General features: G+C 37.6%; 2 protein-coding genes across 3 annotated transcripts; both read left to right on the forward strand.

Moving 5' to 3' along the window:
- The first annotated feature begins 1,244 nt into the window (after positions 1-1,244).
- On the forward strand, positions 1,245-20,684 carry LOC128012910 (cohesin subunit SA-1). Its single transcript, XM_052595497.1, has 34 exons — positions 1,245-1,436; positions 8,628-8,767; positions 8,852-8,969; positions 9,088-9,225; positions 9,316-9,412; positions 10,210-10,286; positions 10,372-10,576; positions 10,664-10,815; positions 10,898-10,971; positions 11,070-11,193; positions 11,314-11,412; positions 11,544-11,623; positions 12,125-12,232; positions 12,340-12,454; positions 13,261-13,378; positions 13,474-13,577; positions 13,667-13,759; positions 13,959-14,048; positions 14,165-14,368; positions 14,464-14,534; positions 14,628-14,715; positions 15,483-15,563; positions 15,669-15,761; positions 15,880-16,054; positions 16,172-16,311; positions 16,392-16,493; positions 16,614-16,762; positions 16,941-17,069; positions 17,515-17,723; positions 17,858-18,032; positions 18,189-18,302; positions 19,184-19,298; positions 19,404-19,484; positions 19,654-20,684. Exons 2-34 carry the CDS (start codon positions 8,739-8,741, stop codon positions 19,675-19,677), a joined length of 3,771 nt encoding a protein of 1,256 aa, XP_052451457.1. The 5' UTR covers positions 1,245-1,436; positions 8,628-8,738; the 3' UTR covers positions 19,678-20,684.
- LOC128012911 (E3 ubiquitin-protein ligase MSL2-like) lies at positions 19,855-26,077 on the forward strand. 2 transcript variants are annotated; one of them, XM_052595499.1, is made up of 2 exons: positions 19,855-19,988; positions 23,651-26,077. In XM_052595499.1, the coding sequence occupies exon 2, from the start codon at positions 23,731-23,733 to the stop codon at positions 25,306-25,308; it is 1,578 nt and encodes a 525-aa protein (XP_052451459.1). In that variant the 5' UTR covers positions 19,855-19,988; positions 23,651-23,730; the 3' UTR covers positions 25,309-26,077. The 2 variants fall into 2 exon arrangements, with proteins under 2 accessions (XP_052451459.1, XP_052451458.1); XM_052595498.1 differs by lacking the exon at positions 19,855-19,988 and adding an exon at positions 21,473-22,588.
- Positions 26,078-26,352: the final 275 nt, after the last annotated feature.

The raw sequence follows: 26,352 nt of genomic DNA on the forward strand, positions 1-26,352 counted from the left end.
AGAGACAGATCTATGTGCAGTTTGAAGGCCAAATATTGTTTAATCCTTAGCTAATATGATGTTGTTGTTTTAAATTAGGGATGCAAAATGATTAATCAAGATTAATCGCATTTAAAATAAAGGTTTATGTTTACATACTATATGTGTGTGTGCTGTGCATATTTATTATGTAGGCTATATAAACACACACATATGTGTATATATTTTTATAAAATGTTTGTTTGTATGTGTATTTCTACTTTTACATAATTTATACTATATATGAATATTGTATATATAAAGCTAACATATTTTCCCTTAATATATACATGTATGTTTGTGTATTAAATATGCATAACAAATATAAACAGTACACACACATGTAGTATGTAAACATAAACTTTTATTTTGAATTAATCGTTTAGCAGCCCTATTTTAAATCATTTAATTCAGTCAAATCTTTTGACATCAATAGAAGAAGTTTTTTTGCACCCTCAATAACATGACAAATCAGTTGAAAAACACTGTTACAAAAATAATTAAATTATAATTTTGTGCATAAATATATACTTTTTACTACTGGTCTCTTGCATTATCAACACATAATTTTCCTGTTTAACACTGTAAAGCTGCTTTGATGATCTGTATTGTATAAAGCACAAAATAGCCTAAATAAAGGTGACCTGACTTGAAAGGTGACATAATATATGGAATTGTGTGTAAACTTAAAAACATACATACATACATTTATCTGATTTTTTTTTTTTTTTTATTAAAAATGTTTATTTTTATACATGTATAATAAATGATAGAATTTGTATTTTTGTATGCAACTATTCTATTAAATTTACCCATGTTTCCCAATACATTTAATCGTAGCCTACTTTATTATAACCTATTATACATATCATAATCAAAAAATATATATAGAGAGGAGGTGGGGAATACAAAATGTATTTATTAATTCATTTAAATATGCATTATTAATAGATAAAAATAAAAGACCGGGCACAGGTTAATGAGGATGTGCATTTAGAAAACGACGAAAAATAAACAGTTAACTTACTGTATTTTTATTGATGTGCTTGGAAATATGCCTACAGTAACACATATGACCATGAGGGACACAAAAGATAACCTCTTATGTAAATAAAAAAACGACCAATTTACGATCTCATCACGGTACTTTTAATTTGATCTCTCCCAAACAAGGCTTTTATTTTTGCTTTGTGTAAAAATATCCCCTGTCCACCAGGAGGCGACCTCAGATCAGTCTCCCGTCGCGCCATTTCGTTGCGGTAAAAGCCGCCAGATGGCAGTTTAGGATTGCTTCTCTCAGGAAAGGCGCGGTTCTGTTTCAGGTCTAATTTACAATATCAAAACATAAACTATTAGGTCAATTAATCGCGCCAATTATTACTGACGCGTGTCCCGGAGGACCCCTTTTAGCGGTTGAGGTGAGTTTGTACGAGTTTTGCAACAACTGAGTCTGAATCTTTCCGTGGGGCGCGCGTTTACTGCGTAAATCGAGCTTGCATTAAAGATGGAGGACATGCTAGAGAGAGAGAAAGTGTGTGTGTGTGTGTGTGTGTGTGTGTGTGTGTGTGTGTGAGTGAGTGTGAGAGAGAGAGAGAGAGCTTGCGCGCGCGCGCTATGTGTATGTGTGTGTGCGTGCGTGCAGGGGGGATGGGAACAATTCTCTAAGGACAGTGTGTGTGTGCATGCCCCCTGTCCTTGGTGACACTGTCTTCCTTTTCACTCACGGCTATATTATCTTAATAAGATGATGTGCATGTGTTCGGTGTGTTATTGCAGGAACGAGTGTAACATTGTGTGTTCCTGCCGCCGTGCACGCGGAAAGACAGACAGTCAGCGCGCGAACTGCTGTTGTTCTCTGAGGCGCTCGCTCTGGTCGCTGCTCGTTTGAAATGTAACGTCTGGTTTGTGTAACGTTACTTAACTTTCCTACACTTCCCCGAGTTGTCACGAATAACATACAGTATTTACAGACTTAAGGGATGGAGGTTGGTGTTGGTTAAGTCATTTGGGTCAGTAAAAAATAAACAGCTCAACTTTTTGGTTCGAAACGTATATAATTAACTAGCGTAAAACCTGAGAGGAAAAATTTGTGGAGTGTTACTTATTTATTTTGTATCTTTAATAGTTGCTTTTCTTACTTCATTTTAGCCGGTAGTTACTTCATGAAGGTTTGTTCTATGAGCAGAGGAGTTTAGACCGTACTTACATAGTTCAAGCTAGTCCAAACACTAGTCCATGTCTGGTATTTGATCACTGAACTGAGCAATGAAAAAGTTCTAGTTGTGTTTAACTTTTTGAACAATATAACATCCATTTTGCTTTATTCTGTTTTTGTAAAATGTATATTCTCTCAAGTTGTCACAGCTGCTTGGTTCCTCTATCCAGACTGAATGAACATCATTTGAAAGCTCCTGCTTCTCCATCAGTCAACTTTCTATTTATATTCCAGTGTTGTAATATTCACACACAATTTTTTTTAGTTGTACTGCTTTTTGAGGTGAGATGTTGGCAGGTGACTGTCCAAATGTTGTTGGTCCACTTTCTGAGTTGATCCAGCACTGAACCATACATCACTTTAAATATTTTTGAGGAAATGTGGTTTATTTATGGAACTGGAGAGGGCTTTTTCAGTGCATCAAGTATTCTTAAGTTAAGAGATGACAAGAAATGGTTTACCTCTGCTAAAAAAGCTGTATTTCTTGAAAATATGTTGTTTGTCTAAACAGGTTGCATATCATCCATTGGTTAGCATGCAATTTTCAACACAAGGGATTTTAAATTTGTGCTTTCCTTGCTTAGAAATCACATGAATTAATCCAATTCATGAAATCTTAAGGGTTTAATTTTGCTAGAATTTTTAATTTGCCCTTAGGTAGAGTTACAACTACGGATTTGCACATCTGAGACCAAATTGTTATTTTCAATGAATTTGTTTCTGGAGTGATGCATTTGCAAATCAGTCTGGTTTTGAAAGATCTTTGAAAGTCATGATGTGGTAAACTGTTTTGCAATTTCTAGTACCATGCAAACCACTTTGATCTTAGATTAATGTGGTGAGGATTTTAGACTGGATTTGTGCTGATTGAAGAAAGCCACATTAATATAAATGACTTCGGACACTTTAGTCTTCGATAAGTAGTCTGTCTGCTTGCCTCACACACTCTTGCTAAAACAGTAAAGCTGTTACTTAAAATTGTTGTGCTAAATGGTGAATGTTTTAAAATCAGTCTCAAGATTGTTAGAGTCATATTTGTAAAGATATTATTGGATTCATTGTAGAAGTACATTAGTCTTATTACATGTAAGTGTTATTGTTTGTACTGTTGCCAGGCTTTTTAAATACATCAAATAAAGGCTATGGTTTGGAGTTCTTTCTATGGAAGGCTTTGTGTAAAGTGTAAAATGGTTGATTTCGCAAGAGACTAGAAAAATACATGCTTTAAGTACATCATAGCTTACTTAAATCTGGGATTAAAAATAATGGTGTCTTTTTTCCTTAATGAAGTTTGTTTTAAACCAACCCCTTGAACAGGCCTCAGCTCGAATGTGCTGATTTCATTATCTCTCACCTTTTTACAGTGAACTATAAGGCAGAAATATTATGAAAGACTGCTGCAGTTTGTGTCCTTGGCTTTGTCCCTCTGGAGAACCACAGAGAGAAAAAGCTCTCCTTAGTGTATTATACAAGCAAGATATCACCTTTCTACTTTGGTCATTACTTAGTGTTTGTGTAGGCTATCTGTGTGTCTAGATGTTATTCTAAGATACCGAAATATGCATTTTTTGTTTTTATATAATTACCAATGGATATTTTCAGAAGCTTTGTTTCTGAAGCTAACCTTCTTAAATGATGATAGTCATATTCATACTAAACTAGTGTGACTTCACCTTTCTATTGTAGTATTATGGCCTCTCCTCAGTGCGGGTGTTTTTGGCGAGCAATTTAGATGCGTGACATGTATTCCAGGAGGCCGTTGTTGCCATGGAAACACCGTCACTGTCGGTCATATGCTGTTATCCTGGAATTTTATTGGCCGTGTTACGAAGATCAATGAATGTTGCTTTAAGAGATAAGAAAAATCTCCAAATCACCTGTGGGATGAATGAAAAGTTTTAATTATTGAAGTGGATGTAGATTTAATAAAAATAAAAAAAATCAGATTTATGAATTGTGATGTGAATGGGCTTTGAATGTTTGTGAGATCCTTAAAACAGGTTTGAAACAGGTTTGAAAGAGTATACATGCATGTATGTTTGTGTTAATTAAATATGTCTGTTTTAATAATAGACATGCTTGCAGTATAAACCTGTATGGAATAGTTTAGCTCCCCGGTACGTCTTTACATAAAGTCAAAAACAATTGTTTGACTATCTATATTTATTTTCTAATGTAGTAGTAGTAGTAGTAGTATACTAAGCATAGTTTACTCTGCTTTTTAGAATTGATTGTATACCCTAAAAAGGCAAAACACATTAAAGGGATAGTTCATCATTTATTCACCCTCCTGTTGTTTCATATTTTGAGAAAGTCCTGCAGGTTTGGAATGATGTGAGGGTGAGTAAAAGATGATCTGTCGCTTTAATCCTTAAAAATAATTTTAAAAAAGCAGTCCTTACACATTAAATAAATGATCGGATAATCATACTATGTTTTCTCTGAATCTGAGCTTAGTCGAGTTTAGTCTGTCAGTAACGGTAAGATCATACTCTAAAACACCCATTGTCAAATATTTGTCAGGATATTTGCAAATTAACCTTTTTTCCATATTTAATTGTATTATGTAACACTGTAGTTAGCATAATGTAATCCCTTCCATCGCTTTCTATTTAGTTACCTTTTCCACGTTTTCTAAGCTAATTTTGGGTCAAATATGTGGAATGGATTTAAATAAAAAGAGTACTGTGCAAAATATATAATAAATAACATTCAAGTGTCAGGAAATGTCTAGAACTTTGAGTAACAGCTGTTCTAATTCTGTGGGCACTGATTCTATAGGCCTTGTAATTCCAGCCTTTTCTGTATTAAAAATGGTGAACAAGTGAGCAGTGTAGTAGGGAGAGTTTTTAGCGGTTAAACAAAAAATGTTACATTTATCTACAAGATCTTTTTATGCCATTTAGCTAAAGGCTGAATTCCTCATTGTCAAGCCACATGAAATGACATTATTTAGAAAGTCAGTAATGGCTCTTCCTGCGGCCCACTCGCTTAAAAAAGACTTTGATTACGCTGATGTCTTAAGACAGAACTTGATCTATAAAACATAGAGTTTTCTGTCAAACTTGAGGTGGAAATGAGTGTCTGCAGGAGCGAACGCTGCTTTTCTCACAGTCTCTCAGGGCAATTGTCAAGCTATTTTGAGTGTTTCACAGATCATTAGAGACTGTTGCCTGTCCTTAGCGTGAGTGGTTATGAGATGAACAGATGAAGGGAGATATAAATCCAGTCCCATTCGATCTGCATAAACAATCTTCACTTCTAAACCAGTCCACGTATGGACTAAGAAAGATGTATAGATCAAGATTTGATCTCAGATAGTAAATATACAGTGTTAAAAAAGCGAAGTTTTCCTGACATCTGGATAAATAATTGCGAATGTAAGAGGGAATGGTGCACATAAGGATTTTTTGTTTAAAATGTGCCTTGTTTTGTGAACAAGTTTTTATGGTTACTATGAAAGCTACTTCTAGTGCATTACTGCTGTACATTTTAGCAGTGAGGATTGATTTATATTATTAGTGCAATGATACATGAGTTTAGCTACAGGAAACAATGTTAATGCACTAACAATTAAATAATTATATTGAGTGTAACTATTTTGTTACAATTTTGTAGCTGTAATGCATCTTTGCATCCAGCCCTTTTCTGAGGAGAACTTGTATTCAAACAAGAAAATCTTTCATTTTCACACTTTCTCTTTCGTTTTAATTAAGAGTCAGCGAAGGATGTTGAAATCTGTGTAACAATTGCTCCTTGTCATTGTTGGTCGTGTTTCTGTGTGATTCTGAAAGCATTGTTTTCTGTGGAAGCACTTTAATTGAATCTATTCTGGTAATGTTTGCCTGCTTAAAGATGATGTGTTTTAACAGTAAGAGATGAACTAGAAAGTCATTATGTAACATAAGCATGAAGAGGTTCTCTTCATCGAACAAAACCATCAGACACAACTTTGAGAGGTTTGTGCATGACGCACACACTCAGAATGGGCAGTTTAGTCTGATGTAAGCCAAAGTGAAGCACACTGAGATCCAGAGTGTCTTTTCCAGATTTAACCCTATTACTAATTCAACTAAGTGCCCAGAGTGATTTGAAAGAAATTTGTTGTGCACGAACTTTAAAATAGCCAGTTATTGGATGCAAGGAATGGGACATAATTGGTCTGATTTAAAAGCATCTCACCCAGCCGGTGCCAAGAATAGCCTCATTTGACTGTCATCGTACAGTGCAAACCATTTAATAGTGTGTCCCCAGACTGTAATGAATCTGTATTGCTTGCTCGATGAGAAGCTGCATGCCCATTAACACATTCACTGATCCATTGAGTTGCTTTCAGGGGTTGTTCTGTGCAGTGCCATTACTGGCCTCATCTACACTTCTCTTTCCAGTTTGACCTCACCATGAGGACCACTTAATCTTGACCCCCTATGTAATCTCTTGGACATCTTTTTGGTTAATGTTCTGAATTTTTTTTTTTTCTTCTTCTCAGGTAAATGGGGTTTCTTACATGTTAAGGACATTTTCTCAGTTAATGGCCTACTGTTTTATTTATCATGCAGCAGGTCGCTTCATGAGAGCCGTCGGTTGAAGACCACATGACTATCTGAACACCTATTTATAACCCCACTGTTATTGGACACTGTTGCTGAATAATCATTTCAGAATTAAGAATTCCTTACTGTAGAATAGATTGTTTCTACAGTATCTGGATATTCTGTAATATTCTTAATATTTGTATTTATAGAGGCTTTGAATGTTTGTTTTTTTATTATTATTATTAAAAATAACTGAAACTGAAATTAGTTTTGAATGTTTTTTGTCTATTTTTATCTGATAAATAGGATATGTACTTGTATGACTGGAAATAGCTACATGGGGGTGAAAACAAATGACTGACTTGGGTTAAAACATTTGGTTATCTGAGTTTAGGGTGGGTCTACCTGTTTGGTAATAATAATAGCAGGTTTGGAAAAACATTTAGCTCTTCTAATGCTTACGAATATTCCACACTGGACCTTTAAATACCAGAAGATTGGAGGTTAGTTGCAGATTGGCTGCTCGTAGACGAAATCGAGAATCAATTCAAAGAAATGATCTTTTAGCCATTTAACTGGTGAATCTTCCTTCATTGTATATTGCTGACATTGACATTTATATTCTAGCATTCCCAAAAGGATTCAGCTCTCTTCACTGCCGCCAGCCTCCATCGCTGAGGTGTAAATTACATTTTCTTTCCTGAGCTCTACCTTCAGTACATACTAGACTTAACACTTACTCATCAGAGAGAAACAGCATGTCTGCGAATCTGTGCATGAATAGTGTTATTTTATTCTGTATTTGTTTGTCTTATGTGTCTGCTGCCAATCTCTTAAATGATTATGTAACGGTCAGCTGTTGAGTTTTACAAAACTGCATAGACTTTTTCTGGAGCACATGCCCAGAGTTTCGGCCTGGGCCATATTTACTGAGATATCCAAATCTGTATGGGGGAGGGGAGCATTACAGATGCAAAGTAAGGGGTTTTATTTTCTCCTTATGTCCACTTAAATACCATCTGACAGCAGATCGGTCTCAAAAACCCTGTATGTTGGGAATTCCGGCCTGCATTCTTGTTGAACTTCCTCCTGTGTCTGTTTCACGCTTGCATGCGGTGAATCAAGCGTTTTGAATCCTCAGTATCCACAGAAACATCTATTACTGCAGTGTGGAAAGTCTCCTCTGGGGGTGGGGAGCCATCTTGTGTTGGTTAAAATCAAATCATGTGTGAAGATGCATCCAAGTGAGTAGTCTAAATCAGTCAGGGATAGAAAATTAGCTTTTTATGTCTAATAGCACAGATATTGTCTGATCTAATTTGGATCCATATACATCCCATCTCCACTTGACATAAATGTGTTTAGCCTTCCTATCTGCCTTGGTTTCTGCTGTTTCCACAGCAACAGGGAAAAGCCATGCTTGGGATGCCCCCTAATGGCAGTGTGTCTTTTGTCAAATGTAATATATATAGTTTGACTCAAGTAAAAGTGATTAAGACCAATGCTATTTTGCTGTAATAAGTATCATTATGATTGAATTTTGAGTTGTTGCATCTTTTTATGGTGTTGATCCTGGATTATAGTTTCATTTAAAATCATGGTTCATGCTGTCCCTAGTGGTTATGGGATGCTACTATTTTTTTAAATGCTTTTAAAATGGCAATTTTAGTTTTATTTTATATTTTATTTATATATATATATATATATATATATATATATATATATATATATATATATATATATATATAATTTAACAAAAAATAATAATAAATGCTTTTTGTACTGTTTTGCATTTATCTGTACTAAATTTTGCTTCATATCTATCCTGGTCAGAGTTTCTCTTTTCTCTAAATTCTTAGGTTATGTGGTCTGAAGCATTCTGGGGCTGAACTAAGGAATCACGAACGCTTTCACGCCACTTCTGTGTGATCCATCTTTAGAAGTCTCCAAGTTTTGTCAGAAGACACAACATGATCAACTCAGACTTTCCTATGTTGCAGTAAGTAAAAGACTTTTTAAAATGATGAGCAATAATATAAATGTGCACAAAACTGTTGATAAACATTTGCGTTACACTATGCAGGGACTCGTCAAATGACGGGCAAGGCGACACTGTGAGTCTGAGCATGAGTGTTAGTGAGCTGGATGATTCTGGGGAAGGAAAGGGCAAGAAAAAGAGAGGCAGGCCTGGAAAACAAGGAGTAAGACCAATGCTGCTGAGCAGATCGACTGATTGCTTTTATTTGAAACATAAATGCATGCTGTCAGCCAATCTTCCAGATCTCTCTCTCTCTCTCAAATTTTTTTTTTTTTTGCCAGGCGGCCAGTAAGAAGGCCCGAAGGTCTCCGGTTGATAAAGGCGGGAGGAGGCCGAATGGAGTGGCCCATCTGAATGGAGAGGGCACAGACCCCAGTACTCTGTTTGAGGTGGTCAAACAAGGCAAAAGTGCCATGCAGGTAAAACACAACACGTGTCTTGCTGTCCGTTTCTGATAATTTGAGGGGGAAATGTGCTAAGTGACTGTTTTTTTGTTTGTTTGTTACTAGTCCGTCATTGACGACTGGATTGAATCTTACAAGCAAGACCGAGACCTTGCACTCCTAGATCTAATCAACTTTTTCATTCACTGTTCTGGCTGTAAAGGTAATTTATTAATTATTATTATTATTATTTATATATTTTTTTATAACTTACTATGAATTATGGTCAAATGCAATCATAGGAATTAGGATTGGGGAGAAAATGTATTCATGATTCTTTCTCAAATTACAGTGTATCTAAGTTAAAGTACATCTTTATCTTGGAACATCTGTATGCACCAACATATATATTATTAAACATCTTTATTAACAATAAGGTAATGCATGTATTTACAGAGGAATCTCAATCAACTGATCACTTGATTTCTATGTACTGCCAAAGAAAACAAGATTTGGCAACTATCCCCTAAAATCACCAGTCTCATGCTGTGGATGGAAAAAAATTAGATGCTTTGAGAATCAGCAATAATTAAAATTGATTTAAATAGGGATATGAATCAGTTGCGGTTACAGTTACTCTACCATTTTAATGATTGGGGTTGGTAAGATTTTAATTTTTTATTGTGTTAAAAAAAGCATTTATTTGCTCAAAAATACAGTAAAACCGCAATATTGTCAAAATTGTATTGCCGTTTTTAAAATGTTCTGTTAATGTTGAATTTATTTGCGGAATTTATTTGTGTGATGGCCAGATTGTCTTCAGTGTCACATCATCCTTCAGAAATCTTTCTAATATGCTGATTTGCTGCTCAAGAAACATTTTTTATTATCATCAATGTTTGAAAACCATTGTACTGTTTTTATTTGATGTCTTTTGTTTCATTATAAAAGCCTTTAATGCATCAATTTAATGCGTCCTTGCTGAAAAAAAGTGTAAATTTATTTCACAAACAATCACAGGCACCGTAAGGATCGAGATGTTCAGGAACATGCAGAATGCTGAAATTATCAGAAAGATGACAGAGGAGTTTGATGAGGTTTGTTGTTATTTTTGACTGTATTTTTTTTTTCCACCTGAATTCTTATGTTAATGAATTAATCCGTTTCTCTGCTCAAATGCAGGACAGTGGCGACTACCCTCTCACGATGGCAGGGCCACAGTGGAAGAAGTTCCGATATAACTTTTGCGAGTTCATCATGGTTCTGATCCGTCAGTGCCAGTACAGCATCATCTATGATGAATACATGATGGACACAGTCATTTCTCTGCTCACTGGGCTCTCAGACTCCCAGGTCCGAGCCTTCAGACACACCAGCACGCTGGCAGGTCAGTCATTCACCATTGACCTTCAAGTTATACCCCATACTGCAGTCGAGTTCTTCATTTCTGCCATGTGTCTCGTTTCTGCTGCAGCAATGAAACTGATGACAGCCCTGGTAAATGTTGCTCTGAACCTGAGCATCAATCAGGATAACACACAGAGGCAGTATGAGGCCGAACGGAATAAGGCTGCAGGGAAAAGAGCCAACGAGAAGCTGGAACTGCTGCTGGAGAAGAGGAAAGAGGTGGGATGGCTTCCTTTTCTTCCAAGTTATGGTCTCATGAACACGATTTTCAATGTGTTTTCTTGTTTATTTCATCTTCTAGCTCCAAGAAAACCAAGATGAGATTGAGAACATGATGAACTCGATCTTCAAGGGTATTTTTGTCCACCGTTACCGGTGAGTGGCATACAAATATCCAATAATCACAAATGAATAGAAACCAGTTGTTTAGTAATCCTGAGGATTTCCTATCATGTTCTCTTGATTTCTTTCAGAGATGCCATAGCGGAAATCAGAGCTATTTGTATAGAAGAAATTGGCGTTTGGATGAAGTTATACAGTGATGCTTTTCTCAATGACAGTTACTTGAAGTATGTGGGATGGACGCTACATGACAGAGTAAGTGTCTGTATTTCTCTCTCTGTGTGTGATCGTTATCAGTAACTTAATCAAGTATATACAGTTATGTATTCTTTCATGTTAAATATTGTTGATCTAAATTTATGTAATACTTTACAGCAAGGTGAAGTTCGACTCAAATGTCTAAAGGCCCTTCAGACCCTCTACACAAACAGAGAGCTATTCCCCAAACTTGAGCTCTTTACCAATCGATTTAAGGTGACATACATGAATATTTCTGAATACTCTATAGCGGCTTTTATTATATTTCTCCATACCTTTATTAAAATTTTAAATTGTGCTTTAGGCATCAGTTTGGAAATGTTATGATGTCACTTCCTCTCTCTCAGGATCGTATTGTGTCCATGACATTGGATAAAGAGTATGATGTGGCAGTAGAGGCCATACGACTTGTCACTTTGATTCTGCAGTAAGTCTTTATTTTTTGAGATTCATTGACTCCGTTTCTGTTAAATATTTCATTTTATTTATTTTTTTAATTATATTTGTGTATATATAAATATTTATATAAATGCATAAATTAAAATTAAATTACATTTATGCATTTAGCAGACACTTATCCAAAGCGACTTACAGTGCATTCAGGCTAACAGTTTTTACCTAGCATGTGTTCCCTGGGAATCGAACCCACAACCTTGCGCTGCTAGCGCAATGCTTTACCACTTGAGCCACAAGACCATTTACATACTTATAAAAAGTTTAATATTATAAGTTATGTGTGTATTTTCAAACTAAATTATGCTACATAGTAGGTATTTATTGCAAAATAATATAGTAATATGATTATCATATTGCAGAATGTTAATTAGTCTCCTGTGTTTCTCCAAGATTTCTCTTGTGTGACTCTTTCTTCCACCTCTCACATCTTTCTACATCCTTAAGTGTTTTTTTTTTGTTTTTTGTTTTTTAGTGTTAGTGAGGATGCTTTGTCGAATGAAGACTGTGAGAACGTCTACCATCTAGTGTACTCGGCTCATCGCCCTGTTGCTGTGGCAGCTGGAGAGTTCCTTCATAGAAAGTGAGATGAATGAATGCGTTTTTGACAGCCATGTTTTACTCTTAAACATGATGACGGCACATCAGACTCCTCCAATGTTTTGATCAGTTGATTGTGTCTGGTTGCAGGTTATTTAGCAGGCATGACCCTCAGGCTGAGGAGGCTTTGGCAAAAAGACGAGGCCGAAACAGCCCTAATGGGAACCTTATAAGAATGCTAGTGCTTTTCTTCCTGGAGAGCGAGGTGAGGACAAATTAATGTATTTTTGATGGTTTTATGCACAGCATTTATTCACCGAGCATTTATTTATTAGCTCATCCCTTTATTGGGAATGTGTTACTAACAGGGATGAGTGCCATGAAATTTAAAATTAAAATCAAATTGGTTTAGCAAGCAGGATGCAGAATTGTAATCCAATTTGGAATTCGAGAAAGGAGAATTAAAATGGAATTTTAATGTTGTGACTTGCCTATTAAAGATTTTTCACATTCACTTAACACATGGGTTATTTTAAACGTCACATTTCAATACAGTTCATAAAAAATGTATAGCTCAAAAATTCTTAAATATTTTACAAAATAAATTAACTTTTATTTTATAGAACACAATGAGTAATTTATTATCCCAGTTCTAGCTTACAGCTATTTTTTTTATCGATATATATTTTCATTATAGTGTATACTTATATTCAGTTTAATTTTATTTGATTCATTTATATAGGCTATTGATATTTGTTTTTTTTCTGCTTGTGTTGGTTGGTTTGTCTTAATTTGCTTAATTTAACTTTATTTATTTTTTTAATTATCAGTTGAGAATCTTTTGTATCCTGCATTATTCACCGTTATCATAATTAGTCAGTTATTTAGTTGTTTTCCTTCAATCCTTGTATGCATGCGATCCTGTTATTCTCATTCAACTTCCTGTGGGATGCAGCCAATTTGATTTAAATTCCAACGTCTTAAAAGACAGCCAACTCTTGGCTCCCAATATTTTCCCAACACTGGTTATTGCTGTTTATCTAACCCTCATACTACCTTTTTGCACGGAAGCTTCACGAGCATGCAGCATACCTGGTGGACAGTCTATGGGACAGCTCACAGGATCTGCTGAAAGATTGGGACTGCATGGTGGAGCTCCTGCTGGAGGACCCTGTGCAGGGGGAAGAGGGTACAGCCACCCACATTTATTTCAGATCTTTCTAAATTAAACTAGCATGTCTCTGTTTACTCATTAGTCCTGTCTGGTTGTGGATTATTTTGAAGTGTTGGGAGACCGGCATGAGGGCGCACTGATCGAGCTCATGGTCTGTACAATCAGACAGGCAGCGGAAGCTCATCCGCCTGTGGGCAGAGGAACAGGAAAGCGGGCAAGTTGTGTTGGAATCAGTCTTTCCTGTAGATATAGCATAGACTCTAGGTTTAAAGATTTTCTGTTGTTCTTCTGCACATCCCTTAGGTGCTCACTGCCAAAGAGAAGAAGACACAGATTGACGATAAGAACAGGCTGACTGAACACTTGATTGTTGCTCTTCCTATGCTGCTGTCGAAGGTAAAGTACCAAGGTCCAGCAATGTTTATGAGACGAGAATATCCTCCCAGCATAGATTTCAAAACAACAACTATACATACAAAACAGAACCAAATTACTGTTGTTCTAATCAAAGAAAGTTGTCTATACTTAAGGTGTTCAGTGTGATATGGCACATTATCCATTGATGGTTTTCCTCCTTCCTACCTTTTAATTTTAGTACCAGGCTGATGCTGAAAAGGTGGCGAACCTCCTTCAGATCCCTCAGTACTTTGATCTCGAAGTCTACAGTTCAGGACGAATGGAAAAGGTTCATTGGAGGCCTTACTACTGTTACTCAAAAATCTAGGCCAGACACATTTTGTTTCGTTCAAGTGTTTAGTGGTTTTCTGACACACATTCCTGTGTCTTTCTGGCTGTGTTTAGCATCTGGACGCCCTGCTGAAGCAGATCCGGGTGGTGGTGGAGAAGCACGCTGAGATGGAGGTTCTGGAAGCGTGTAGCAAGACTTACAGCATCTTGTGCAGTGAAGAATACACCATCATGAACCGCGTGGACATTGCTCGCAGCCAACTCATCGACGAGCTCACGGACAGATTCGCTCACTCAGTAGAAGACCTGCTGCAGGAGGTCAACGAGCAGCTTCATTTACTGTATTAATATTAGTGATTGGCCTGTATGCATTTGATATTAAATTCTGTCTTGGGTCATTTTCTTATTTCTAGGGAGATGAAGCAGATGATGATGACATTTATAACGTTCTATCAACGCTAAAGAAGCTCACTGCGTTCCATAAGTAAGAGACCAATTCCCTTTGATTTTTTTTCTTGGAAATGCAGAATTTGTCTCTGTCTACAGCACATTGAGGTTTGTTTTGTATGCTTTCCAGTGCACATGACCTTACAAAGTGGGACCTTTTCAAAAATTGTTATCGATTGTTGAAGATGGGGATCGAACAGGGCTCCATGCCAGAGCAGGTAAACCTGTTAACCAATGAAAAAACTGAATTAGAATTATCTAACTTTTGACATAAAACACAAACTTAAATATACATGTACAAAAACAAAACAGTAGCTGAATTGCATAATTTTAAATGTAAATATATGGGAATGGGAAGTTTTTTTATTTTAAGAAATTAATACTTTTGTTCGGCAAGGATGTATAAATTGACCAAAAGTGACAGTTATAATGTTTTATTTTATATAAATGCTTCTCTTTTGAACTTGCTATTCATTAAAGAATCCCGAACAAAAATGCTTGATGGGATCCAAAAAAAATTTAAGTAGCATTTTAACATTAATAATAAGAAGAAATGTTTCTTGAGTATTTAAACTGTATATTAAGATTATTTTTATTTTCAAGCTTATTTGACAGTGAAAACTGGAGTAATTGCTGCTAAAAATAAGATTTGGCATTATAGGAATAAATTACATTAAAAAATATATTTTAATAATAATATTATAGATTTTTCTTTAATAACCTAATAAATGCATCTTAGATGAACGCACAAGATTAAAATGTAAGAAAAATATTAATCTTTCTGACCCCATAGTTTTTAAATGTAGTGTTGTACAAAACAAAAATAAAAGCTTAGCAAACTGCATGAAATCAATTTTAAAAAGACATATTGATAACATAAGAACTTCTCTATACATCATAATGTCAGATGCTGTAACATGTTTAATAGCCTTTTGTAACTCAGTGCATTAAATGATGAATCTGTATTCTCTTGTCTTGTTGTCAGATCGCTGTCCAAGCTCTGCAGTGCTCTCATTACTCCATCCTGTGGCAACTGGTGAAAATGACTGAAGGATGTCCATCAAAGGTGCAGTAGAGCCCATCATATACAGTTGCCAAGTACCTTAGCCTGGTTTATCTATGTTCTCTGAGAATTAAGTGATGTTGACGTTCATATGTGTTTCCTGGACAGGATGATCTTGTGGCATTAAGAAGAGTGGTGAAGTCATTTCTAGCGGTTTGCCAACAGTGCCTGTCTAATGTGAACACTCCAGTCAAAGAGCAGGTGAGTGGAGGCTTTTTAGACTTCTTTAATTATAATCTTAAAAAGAGTGACTCATAATGCATATTGAAACATTCCCATATGAAATGTAAGCAAATTTAAGTCTGTTTTATCTCCACAGGCCTTTATGTTGCTGTGTGACCTGCTGATGATTTTCAGTCACCAGTTGGTCTCAGGTGGCCGAGAAGCTCTACAGCCGCTGGTCTTCAATCCAGATAGCACTCTGCAGAATGAACTGCTCAACTTTGTCCTGGATCATGTGTTTATCGACCAAGATGATGAAAATCAAAGCATGGGTGCGTGTGTGTTCTGATGCAATTGGACTCTTGAGATCAGAGCTAAATAAAAAAATTTAGAATTTATTTATAGAGCATATAGGAAAAACTCTTAAAAGTTTAGCTTTTTTCTTTCAGAGGGTGATGAAGAGGATGAAGCCAATAAGATCGAGGCCCTTCATAAGAGGAGGAATCTGTTGGCCGCCTTCAGCAAACTAATCATCTACGACATTGTGGACATGCCTGCTGCTGCTGACATCTTCAAACAATATATGAAGGTATGAAAACCTGATCAATTTAAGCCACAGAGATCAATATGGGTAAAATGTGAATCAAATGACTGGTGTTCATTTTTTAGTATTACAATGACTATGGAGACATCATCAAAGAAACCTTGAGTAAGACCAGACAGATGGACAAGATCCAGTGTGCAAAGACCCTTATCCTCAGCTTGCAGCAGGTATGAGATGTCATTCTTTGGATTATGTCATTTTAACAGGTGGTTATGAATTTTGAATCTTGTACAACTTTCCTCCCTAATGCTTTATATGTTTGATTTGGACACTTTCCCTGTCTGCAGCTCTTCAATGAGCTAATTCAGGACCAAGGACCCAACCTGGACCGAACGTCCTCACATGTCAGTGGCATTAAGGAATTGGCCCGTCGCTTTGCACTCACATTTGGGTTGGACCAGATCAAAACCAGAGAGGCTGTGGCCACACTGCACAAGTAAGAAGCTTGGCTTGCTTCATCCTTACTACAACGTTTCTATCTAAAGAATTAAAAAGCAATTATTGGCAGGACCAGAACTGACTTTAATAACTTTCAGTGTTTTTTTTTTTTTTTTTTTTACTCTAGATGTTTAATATGAATGTTTGCATGAACTGATTTTATATAACAAACATAGGGATGGGATTGAGTTCGCCTTCAAGGTCCCGAATCCAAAAGGACCAGAATACCCCCCATCAAACCTGGCCTTCCTGGAGGTGCTCTGTGAGTTCTCCTCCAAGCTCCTACGACAAGACAAAAAGACTGTGTAAGTGCAGAAAACGCTTTGTGACTGTTTTATGTGTTTGTGTTTTGTGCAGTAGCAGTAAAAATGTGAACACTCCTGTTAAAGGGGCAGGTTATCATAATCATTAACTCGCCCTCATGTCAAAACAAACCTGAATGACTTACTTTCTTTTGTTAAACATAAATTAACATATTATAAAGAATGCACGCACGTGTATATATTTAAGAAATATAATAATGTAATGTATAGATTAGATTGACTTTATTAATCCCCAAAGGAAAATTCAATGATGGCACCTCAGTACATAAAAAAAAAAAAAACACTTCGAATACAATATATGTGCATTTATATATGTGATTAATCGTGATAAATCGATTTTACAGCCCTATGTTTAATACTGGATTTGTACATATGTCACAACATGTTTGATTGGCTCTGATTAAGATTAAATGTGTTCATGCCACAGTCATTCGTATCTGGAGAAGTTTATGACTGAGTATATGATGGAAAGAAGAGAGGACGTCTGGCTGCCTCTCATCGCGTACAGGAACTCGCTGCTGACAGGAGGAGATGACGACCGGCTGTCTGTCACCACCGGGGCCAGCTCCACCAGCAAAGCAAGCACGGTCCGCAGCAAAAGGGGTCGACCGCCACAGCACAAAAGACGACCGGAAGGTAGAATAAAACCTTCAATGTTTCATATAAGACATCTTTAATAATAGACTATTATTACCTTGTCTCTCACTCCATAGCCTTGACAGTCTAGGAATAATCGGATTTGACATTGATGTCTTTGTGTCATTCCACAGAAGAGAGTGTTGAGGGTTCATGGGTAATGCGTAATGACACACTTCAGACACCAGGGGCCCTCCACACCCCACAGCTCACCTCCACTGTCCTGAGAGAAAACCCCAGACAGGCAGCAGATCACATCCCAGACCAAGACTCGTCTGAACCGGGCTCAGAACCAGACTACATGCACAAGTATGGCATTCAAGCTTACTAAACACAGGCAGCTTGTTGAACGATTGGAGAAACATTATGCAGAACATACCGTCTTCTTATGTAACCTGAGCTCCTGCTGAAGCAATTCTCTCACTGTTCTTGCATCATTTGATCATTTTGTTCCCTCACATTCAGCCCTCAGATGCAGATGTCATGGTTGGATCAGCAGAAGATGGAGGAGGTGAACAGAAAAGAGAGAGGAGGGATGAACTACATGAAATCACGCAGTGGTGGAGTGAGACAGCAGGTGTACGTACTCGCACTACTGACCATGATACTGAGCAGTTGACATTTCAAAAAGCTTTTGTGTCCTTTACTAAAGCAATAAATCACGAGAAGTCATCGCAGCAATTCTAACTGTGTGTGCAGTGACTAAAACCACCTCAGTCAGAATAGAATATATTACATAATGGATTATTTAACATGTATATACTTAATAAATGAATGAAAAAAATGCTCATTGCTTTTAGAAAAAGGCAGCGGCAATATAATAAAAAAAATTACGAATATACTTAATTATATATTAAAACACATTTAAAAAGTATGTCATTTTATGCAATAATAACTTCATTATAATTTAAGTGTCATATATTTAAAAATGTGTATAGTATTATCAATAAGTAATAATTATTAGTATTAAATATATTTAATTATGTGACATTGGACCACAAAACCAGACATAAGGGTCCGATGTTTGAAACTGAGATTAATACATCATCTGAAAGCTGAGTAAATAAGCTTTCCATTGATGTATGGATTGAGGGTGAAAAAATTTAAATTGCCTTTAAAGTTGTCAGAATTGACTCCTTAGCAATGCGTATTAATAATCCGAAAGAAGTTTTGATATATTTACGGTAGGAAATTTACAAAAATATCTTCATGTAACATGATCTTAAATATCCTAATGATTTTTGGCATTTGTTGGCTATTGCTACAAATATACTTGTGCTACTTTAGACTGGTTTTGTGGTTCAGGGGAACACATATTAAAATTTTTATTTTTTTATCAAATCTATGCAGTAATAATGATTTAATGCATTTTTAAAAATCTAGACTGTAAGCCTAGTTTAAGAAATAAATAATCACAAAACTAGAGTTTATCATATCCTTAAACGTGTCCTTTGATTCAGGCGAGGCCTCATGGAAGATGATGCTGAGCCCATCTTCGAGGACGTGATGATGTCTTCACGCGGTCAGCTAGAGGACATGAATGAGGAATTCGAGGACACCATGGTGATAGATTTGGTAAGAATTTACAGATGTCCTGAGCTCTGTTTTCAGAGTTCTTCAGTGTATTTGTAATGTTTCTGGTTCATATTACAACATCTGTTCATCCGTTCTACATTTTAGCCAGCGTCGAGAAACCGGAGAGAAAGAGCTGAACTCAGACCAGACTTTTTTGACTCTACGGCCATAATGGAAGATGATTCTGTAAGTGCACCTTTAAGATATTCATATTTTTACACATGACCAAATGTAAATGTTCAAATGAAAACCATGCTTTGTTTTAAATGTCATTCTGAACATTCTTCAATTTGAATCCGTGCTACTGAGAAGGAAGTACTAATGGGTTTATCTTGTTGTCTTCTTCCTCTAAAAGGGATTCGGAATGCAGATGTTTTGAGAGAGATTTCAGCCTTTATGGGGGATCACAACCAGCAACCTACAAGAATCACATCTTAAATGTTTATTTAGTGTTTTAATAGCAGTTTCACACAACTGTACGCAAGCATGTGAGCTTCCTCTCTTAGTTTTGTGGTTGGCCATAATCCCATTGTGAGCCTTTCCTGTCAGTCAGTATTTCCTCAATTCATACGGACCAAAAAGAACCTGTCCAATCTGTCATCTGCTGGTCTTAGATTGGTGTCAGTTTCAGAAACATCTCTGCAGTATCGGTTCCTGTTTTACATATCATCCATCGATACCTCCAAGCAGGTATGATCTGACCAGACATTGCTCAGACAGATTGCTTTTGAGCTATTTTAAGATGATCACCCGTTCATGATTTGGTTTTGTTCAGGGGGGAATTTTAAAAGCATTCATGTTAAACCCGTAATTTTTCTTTCAGGCTTGTACTGTTGGCCTTAAAAGTTTATTATGGCTTGAATTTGGTGTTCGATCACTTAATTTATCAGATTAATAAAAGCTAAGCCCACTTTTGTTCAGAACAACTTTTTTAAAACTTAAAATGTTTAGATATATGAGGATGTTTGAGGAGGAAGTACACAGAAGTATTCATTACTTAAGACACTGGTCATGTGTTTTATATAAACCTTTTGTTGAAGAACTTGTTTGTTCTCATTTTAAAGACGTTTACCTCCTCTGTTTAGAGTCTGCTCAGTGATTCACCTTTTTACTGTGCGTTTGTGGAAACATTGTAGCTTTCACACAATTCTGTATTGCTGTGAACATGTATTGGTGGTTTATTGGGCGTTTAGGTCCATCTGAAGATCCACAGAGCAGGTTTTGATTGAGTGATGTCAGAACCCGTGTTTGGACCGGTGCTTTTAGATACTATTCTGTTTCAAGACGCCGATCAAACAGTGGGATTGTCATTTGTTTTAACCTTTTCACTGTTCAAACTTTGCTTTTTCTAAAAAAATAAAATAAAAAAGTAATGTTTAAATAAAAGTATTTAAAAGTATTGTCAAGTATTTTCAAGAGAACTTTGTGAAACCCATCTTTTTTCTAATACACGTTGATCGTTGCTACATTCAAGATTTGTTTGGATTATTCTCTGTGTGGTATTAACTTTCTATGAGGCGTATCTATGTAAAAATAACATTCTCAAGATCCTCAAAATATGAAGAGAAGTCTCTGAGACATAGTAAAGGAACGAAGTAAGGACTGAGTCAACAAACATTGGTTTTATTGGGAAATGGGCTTCAAGCCAACATAAACTGAATTCATTACTAGTTTTCAATGCAACACAATGCTGTTTTATTTAATATAATATTAAAATAATCATATATTTTATGTGTTTAAATATACTAATTTCAAACATAAATATGAATATTAAAAAGTAAAGCTCTGTTAATTCTGTCAGTCTAAATCTATTGTTATACAGTTGTAATAACCATCTGAAGCTGGAGAAATCGATGTATTCTGAAATAAAGATATTTGTATTCATGGTTTAGTATTAATTGCTGCACGCATTAGATGGCGCTGCTGAAATGTTTTATTCACTGTAATGTTTATTCCTGCGTTTTTTTGGAGACCACGCCCTAAAGAAATGTATACGCCCCACATCATAACGTTTATGTAACCAAGGGAACCAGTTGCCCACACTAGTTCAAGTAGCTTGCGTTCTCTTCTCGCGAGTTAAACAACAACCTCCCAAGCCGGGAAAAGTAACGCGAGACTTTCCCGGAAGCTTCTCTCTCCGCAGCCGTTCTTCCTTTGTTCTCGCGAGAGGTGGACAGCAGCGCCCCCTCCTTGTTCTAATGCGGAGAGGAAGGGAGGGGAGAAGCCTTTTCAAATACACATACATTTCAATATCGCTACTGAATATATATCCATACGTCTTTTTTTCTCCAAAGAATAATTTGTGCACATGGTGTGGATATTAAATTCGCGTATTTATCAGGCGTAACACGTACGACTCACCAAAGCGAAAGAAAAACGGCAGGATAAATCCTAAAAAGAAGCGAAGCGGCCTGTTTTTGTTCCTGAGGCGCAGCTAACTCACGGAGCTTTGTTACACCCGAGCTGAAATTACTTCGCCAGCATGCACGGTGAATATCTGGTAGCCTAACCCACTGGAAGATTTAATGCACAAAAGCGGCCTGTTTTCTGTATTTGCAGCGGCGGCGGCGCTATGAAGAGCGGCGGACAATAACAGAGTGACGGTGCTTGTGTGCTGCTGCTGCTATGATGATCTGAGGCTGATCGCGTATATGCACGACAAGAATAATAAACACCTATGGAATAGTGCTGCAAATAAGGACTGCGTTCATACAAGACAAGACGAGGAGTTCGTTTGTGCTCTGTTTGAATTTGGTAGTAATTGGAGGCCCGGTGGGGTGAAGAGCGCCACCAGTGTGTTGTTGAATATAAAAAAAGAATGCAAGCAATAGTGCAAATGCATCACTGAATGTGTTTTCAATCGGATCACCGTGGATGTGCTTTCATCCGATGACGACGATGATGGTCTGGCCGTATTTCGTGCCGTGGAAGAGGGGCAAACGTTAAGATGGAGTGGTTTTAATGCATACGATGTAAAGACAAGCATATCTGCTGAAATCTCCCTTGCATTTCACACTCGACGGATTTTCACGCTCAGGTTCATCGACATTGATGATACGTGGGCTGCCGGCGGGACTGAAGCCTTGTACTGTCGCTCCTTCTCTTTTTTTTCCTCCCCGAACTGGATCTCTAGCTCGACACTGCTGAGATGAACCCGGTGAATGCGACCACTCTCTACGTGTCAGCTTGTCGGTCGGTGCTGCAGTGCGATCCCAGGGACCCCCAGGCTTTGGCGGAAATCTATAAGCTCTTGCCTTTTTTCAGACAGTCTCTCGCCTGCCTTGTGTGTGGTGAGAGCCCGTTTATTCTGCTTCATCACTGCATGCTTGCATGATCACTTCTGCTTGATCACTGCACGCTTAGAGCTGCTCTCAGAGCTACACCGACCATGACACACCCCCATTCAGTCCACAAATTCCTGACCTACAATGACAACTGGAGCCTGGGCATTTAGACACACAGCCGTGCATGCAGACTCTGTGTTTATAGATGCATGGCGATTGAATAGTAATGGCTTGCCTGCTCATTCAGATAAAACCGGTAGCCTGAGAAAAATTGCCCAGTTACCCAGATTCTGTCTTTACATACAACAAATATTTCATATAAATATAGTATATATAATAATTATATATTTATTTATAAATGTGTATATTAGAAATACATTTAAAGAAACATAATTGGTCCGGCATGCAAATCATTTTTTATATATATATATATATATATATATATATATATATATATATATATATATATATATATAATGTATCATTTATAATATATATATATATATATATATATATCATTTTCCAGTAATGCATGAATTTCATGTCATAATTGTTTTATAATTAGCTAGAAATGCACTTTGATTGCAAGTAATAAATTGATTGGTCAATAGGTGTGGGATGCCTGATTGCAATCTCCTTTTGCTAATATAGCTGTTTATAATCCATGCATATTTTGTAATCACAACAGTAATTGTTTAATATTTATATTAAGCATTGCATGCTTACGTAATGTTCATGTATTTAGAAACACAATCCATTTGAGATCCCTGCTAACCATATGCTGAGCATGTAATATGATCGACATCATGCAAGATCACATGACCCTCTGATGTCAGCACACATGCAGGGCTTTTATTGAATGTTACAGAACAGTGGCTTGTTTAGATATAATGTAGTGCTTGTATTGCATTGCTCATGAGCCACAAAACCGATTAGAATGATCATTTTAAAGGTACAGCATCCAAGCTGCCTATATAATCTGCTTTTGCTTAATTAGCATGTAGCTGTTTGGTTATAATACCTTTTCTCTTGATTCATGGCCTAAACATGGTTTCTTTCTTTATTCAGGCAATTTGCTACAAGATCCAATCGCCCCTACCAACTCATCGTGCCAGCACTATGTCTGTAAATCATGTAAAGGTAAAAAGATGATGATGAAACCCTCGTGCAGCTGGTGTAAAGACTATGAGCAGTTTGAAGAGAATAAGCAGCTCTGCATCTTGGTGGACTGCTACAGAAAGCTCTGCGAGTACATCGCAGACTCTCCTCTCGCCCAACACATTTCAAGTACTGTGGGAGGGTCCCCAGACATCTTGGCTCTCTTGAATGAGGGTCTCTCATTGGACAACAGACTGGGGGAGGAGTCACTCTCCCTGAGCTTGACAAACAAGTCCCCTACACCCTCAACCTCAGAAACGCTCCACAGTGAGGGACAGTCCCCATCGACAGAAATCAAGGAGCAAGACCTCAGTCCTCTAGGGGTGAATGGTCTCCAGGACTGCAATGGCTTGACCAACGTGGAGGAGTTGACTGCCAGTTTACCTTCACTAGAGGCCAGTGTTCCAGACGCTGAAAGCGGGGGCGATGCAGTGAAACAAGAGAGTTTCACAAATGAGATCCCTGTGTGCGAGGCAGTGGCAGCTGCTGGCGAGGACCTTTGCACCAGCACCATGGACATTTGTGGCTTTGGCGAGGATATTAAACATGATGGCGGGACTCTCCTCTTGAGTGTAGAGGAAGTGCTCAGGACTCTAGAACCAGACCACGTCGCCCAGGATGAGTGCCCTGCGATATTGCAGTCGACTCTCGAACCTTCGGCGAACATGAAAGGACCATTTGTATCGATCGACTCTGCTCGGCAGCTTTCCTCTCTCCCGCAAGACTCGCAGGAGGTTCTTTTGCCCCAGCACCCAATGTCCCAAAAGAATCCACAACATTTGGGAATATCCTGTTCCGCGGTGACGCCCAGAATGCCACGGTCCAACCGGAAGCGGTCGCGGTCGGAAAGCGACAGCGAGAAGATTCAACCCTTACCCATTTCCACTTTCGTCTGCGGCCCAACGTTGGGCGCTTCCACCCCCGTTCCAGTCAAGTGCGAACCTAAATCTCCCACTCAGACTATCCCTCACATGGCGGCGGTGCCCAACGGTGGTGGCCTTTCTAAAGTGGGCAAGGCGTTACTGGTGCCTGCGAAAACTGTCAAAAAGACCATTGACAACCATGGACCCAAAAAGGCATACACTAAGTCCAAACAGGGCACTCCAAAGTCGAAGGAAAAGACGAAAGAACGGATTCTCACTAACACCCTCATTCCCGGGAGCCCCACGAAAGTGGTGTACAAAAAGGCGCAGGAGAAAAAGGGCTGCAAGTGCGGCAGAGCAACTCAAAACCCAAGTGTTCTTACATGCCGTGGACAGCGATGCCCCTGTTACTCCAACCGCAAAGCCTGTCTGGACTGCATATGCAGGGGTTGCCAGAACTCCTACATGGCCAATGGCGAAAAGAAGCTGGAGGCCTTCGCGGTGCCAGAGAAGGCGCTCGAGCAGACAAGACTCACTCTAGGCATCAACGTCACCAGCATCGCAGTGCGGAACGCCACCGGTAGCGGAGCCGGTGGGATGCTTAACGTCTCCACAGCGGCTGGCTCACCTGTGGCCTCCTTCTTGGCTACGGGGCCACACGAAGACAAAGGATTCGATGAACCATTGGACATGAGGTTTGACTGAGTACCAGATGATTCTCCTTTAACATCACCCTGTATTCCAAACCGGCTTGCTTTCAGTGTGATGGCACTGTACCGAGGGGCTGATGCCAGCAGAGTCCGCGATAAGGCAGCTACTGTGATCCTGTTCCAGTTCACACGATCAATTAAACTAGTTATTGCTGAAGCTCGTGCCTTTAAATCATTTGTACTATTCGTTTTGGTTTTCTTGCACACCTTTAGGAGGAGATACTGTAAGTCGAGAGTATCTTTTGGGAAAGGTCCTCTTTTTTTTTTTTTACATTCAAGTACAAGTGATCTATAAGGCATGATCTTTGGCAAGATATACCTGACCTCATTGTTGTGGGTCACGCTATGTGCATATGTGGAAGATTTTCAATTGTAGGTTAGGGGATGAGACATGTTAAATGAGTGGTACCCTACAGCATCAGTAGAGACTGGTATTTATAAACCATTTTTGTACACAGACTTAAGGAATTCGATTTAAAAAGTACATTTTATGATATATTTTGTAAGTTGCATTAACAACATTTGCAGTATTTATTGGGTATCACTTAACATAGATTACGGTCCACCCAGGGCATCAGCTGGATACCATTTCTACAGATGCAATTCACACAGATGCAGTATGTACGGTTTTCTGTCTAAATTATGTTGTTGTCCTGATTGTGCTAGTTTTTGCTGTCTCAAACTGTTTTTTTTTTTTTCCTTGGGGCATTTAAATACCTGTAATATAAATGTAACATATTTCCACAAAAAAAGACAAATCCTAACATGACTCTTGTCTTTCATTTCAAAAATCGCTTTATCTTAGAAGTTGCATTGTTTGTTCGGGGTTTTTTTTCTGAAGGTGATTTTATAAACCTTTTTGACAAGTTTAGAAAGGTTGTTTAAATGATTAATGTATTCATTAGTGTGACTGTATATCCAGACTTGAATGCAAATGGAATAAGCTAAACACAGCCGCACAGACATGTGATGTTAAACAATGGGTGCTGCAAATAATTACAAGAGTGTATTACAATTACAGACATTGCAATGAAACATA

This window comes from Carassius gibelio, chromosome B24 (genome assembly GCF_023724105.1).
Source record: "Carassius gibelio isolate Cgi1373 ecotype wild population from Czech Republic chromosome B24, carGib1.2-hapl.c, whole genome shotgun sequence".
NCBI lineage: Eukaryota > Metazoa > Chordata > Actinopteri > Cypriniformes > Cyprinidae > Carassius > Carassius gibelio.

What these genes read in the sequence shown, in the direction of transcription:
- LOC128012910 (XM_052595497.1), top strand. Translation starts at nt 8,739, where the DNA reads ATGATCAACTCAGACTTTCCTATGTTGCA. An exon ending in TGCTGGAGAAGAGGAAAGAG is followed by an intron (nt 10,816 to 10,897) that starts GTGGGATGGCTT and finishes TTCATCTTCTAG; the next exon opens with CTCCAAGAAAACCAAGATGA. An exon ending in TTCCTATGCTGCTGTCGAAG is followed by an intron (nt 13,760 to 13,958) that starts GTAAAGTACCAA and finishes TTTTAATTTTAG; the next exon opens with TACCAGGCTGATGCTGAAAA.
- LOC128012911 (XM_052595498.1), top strand. Translation starts at nt 22,447, where the DNA reads ATGAACCCGGTGAATGCGACCACTCTCTACGTGTCAGCTTGTCGGTCG. An exon ending in TCTCGCCTGCCTTGTGTGTG is followed by an intron (nt 22,589 to 23,650) that starts GTGAGAGCCCGT and finishes TTCTTTATTCAG; the next exon opens with GCAATTTGCTACAAGATCCA.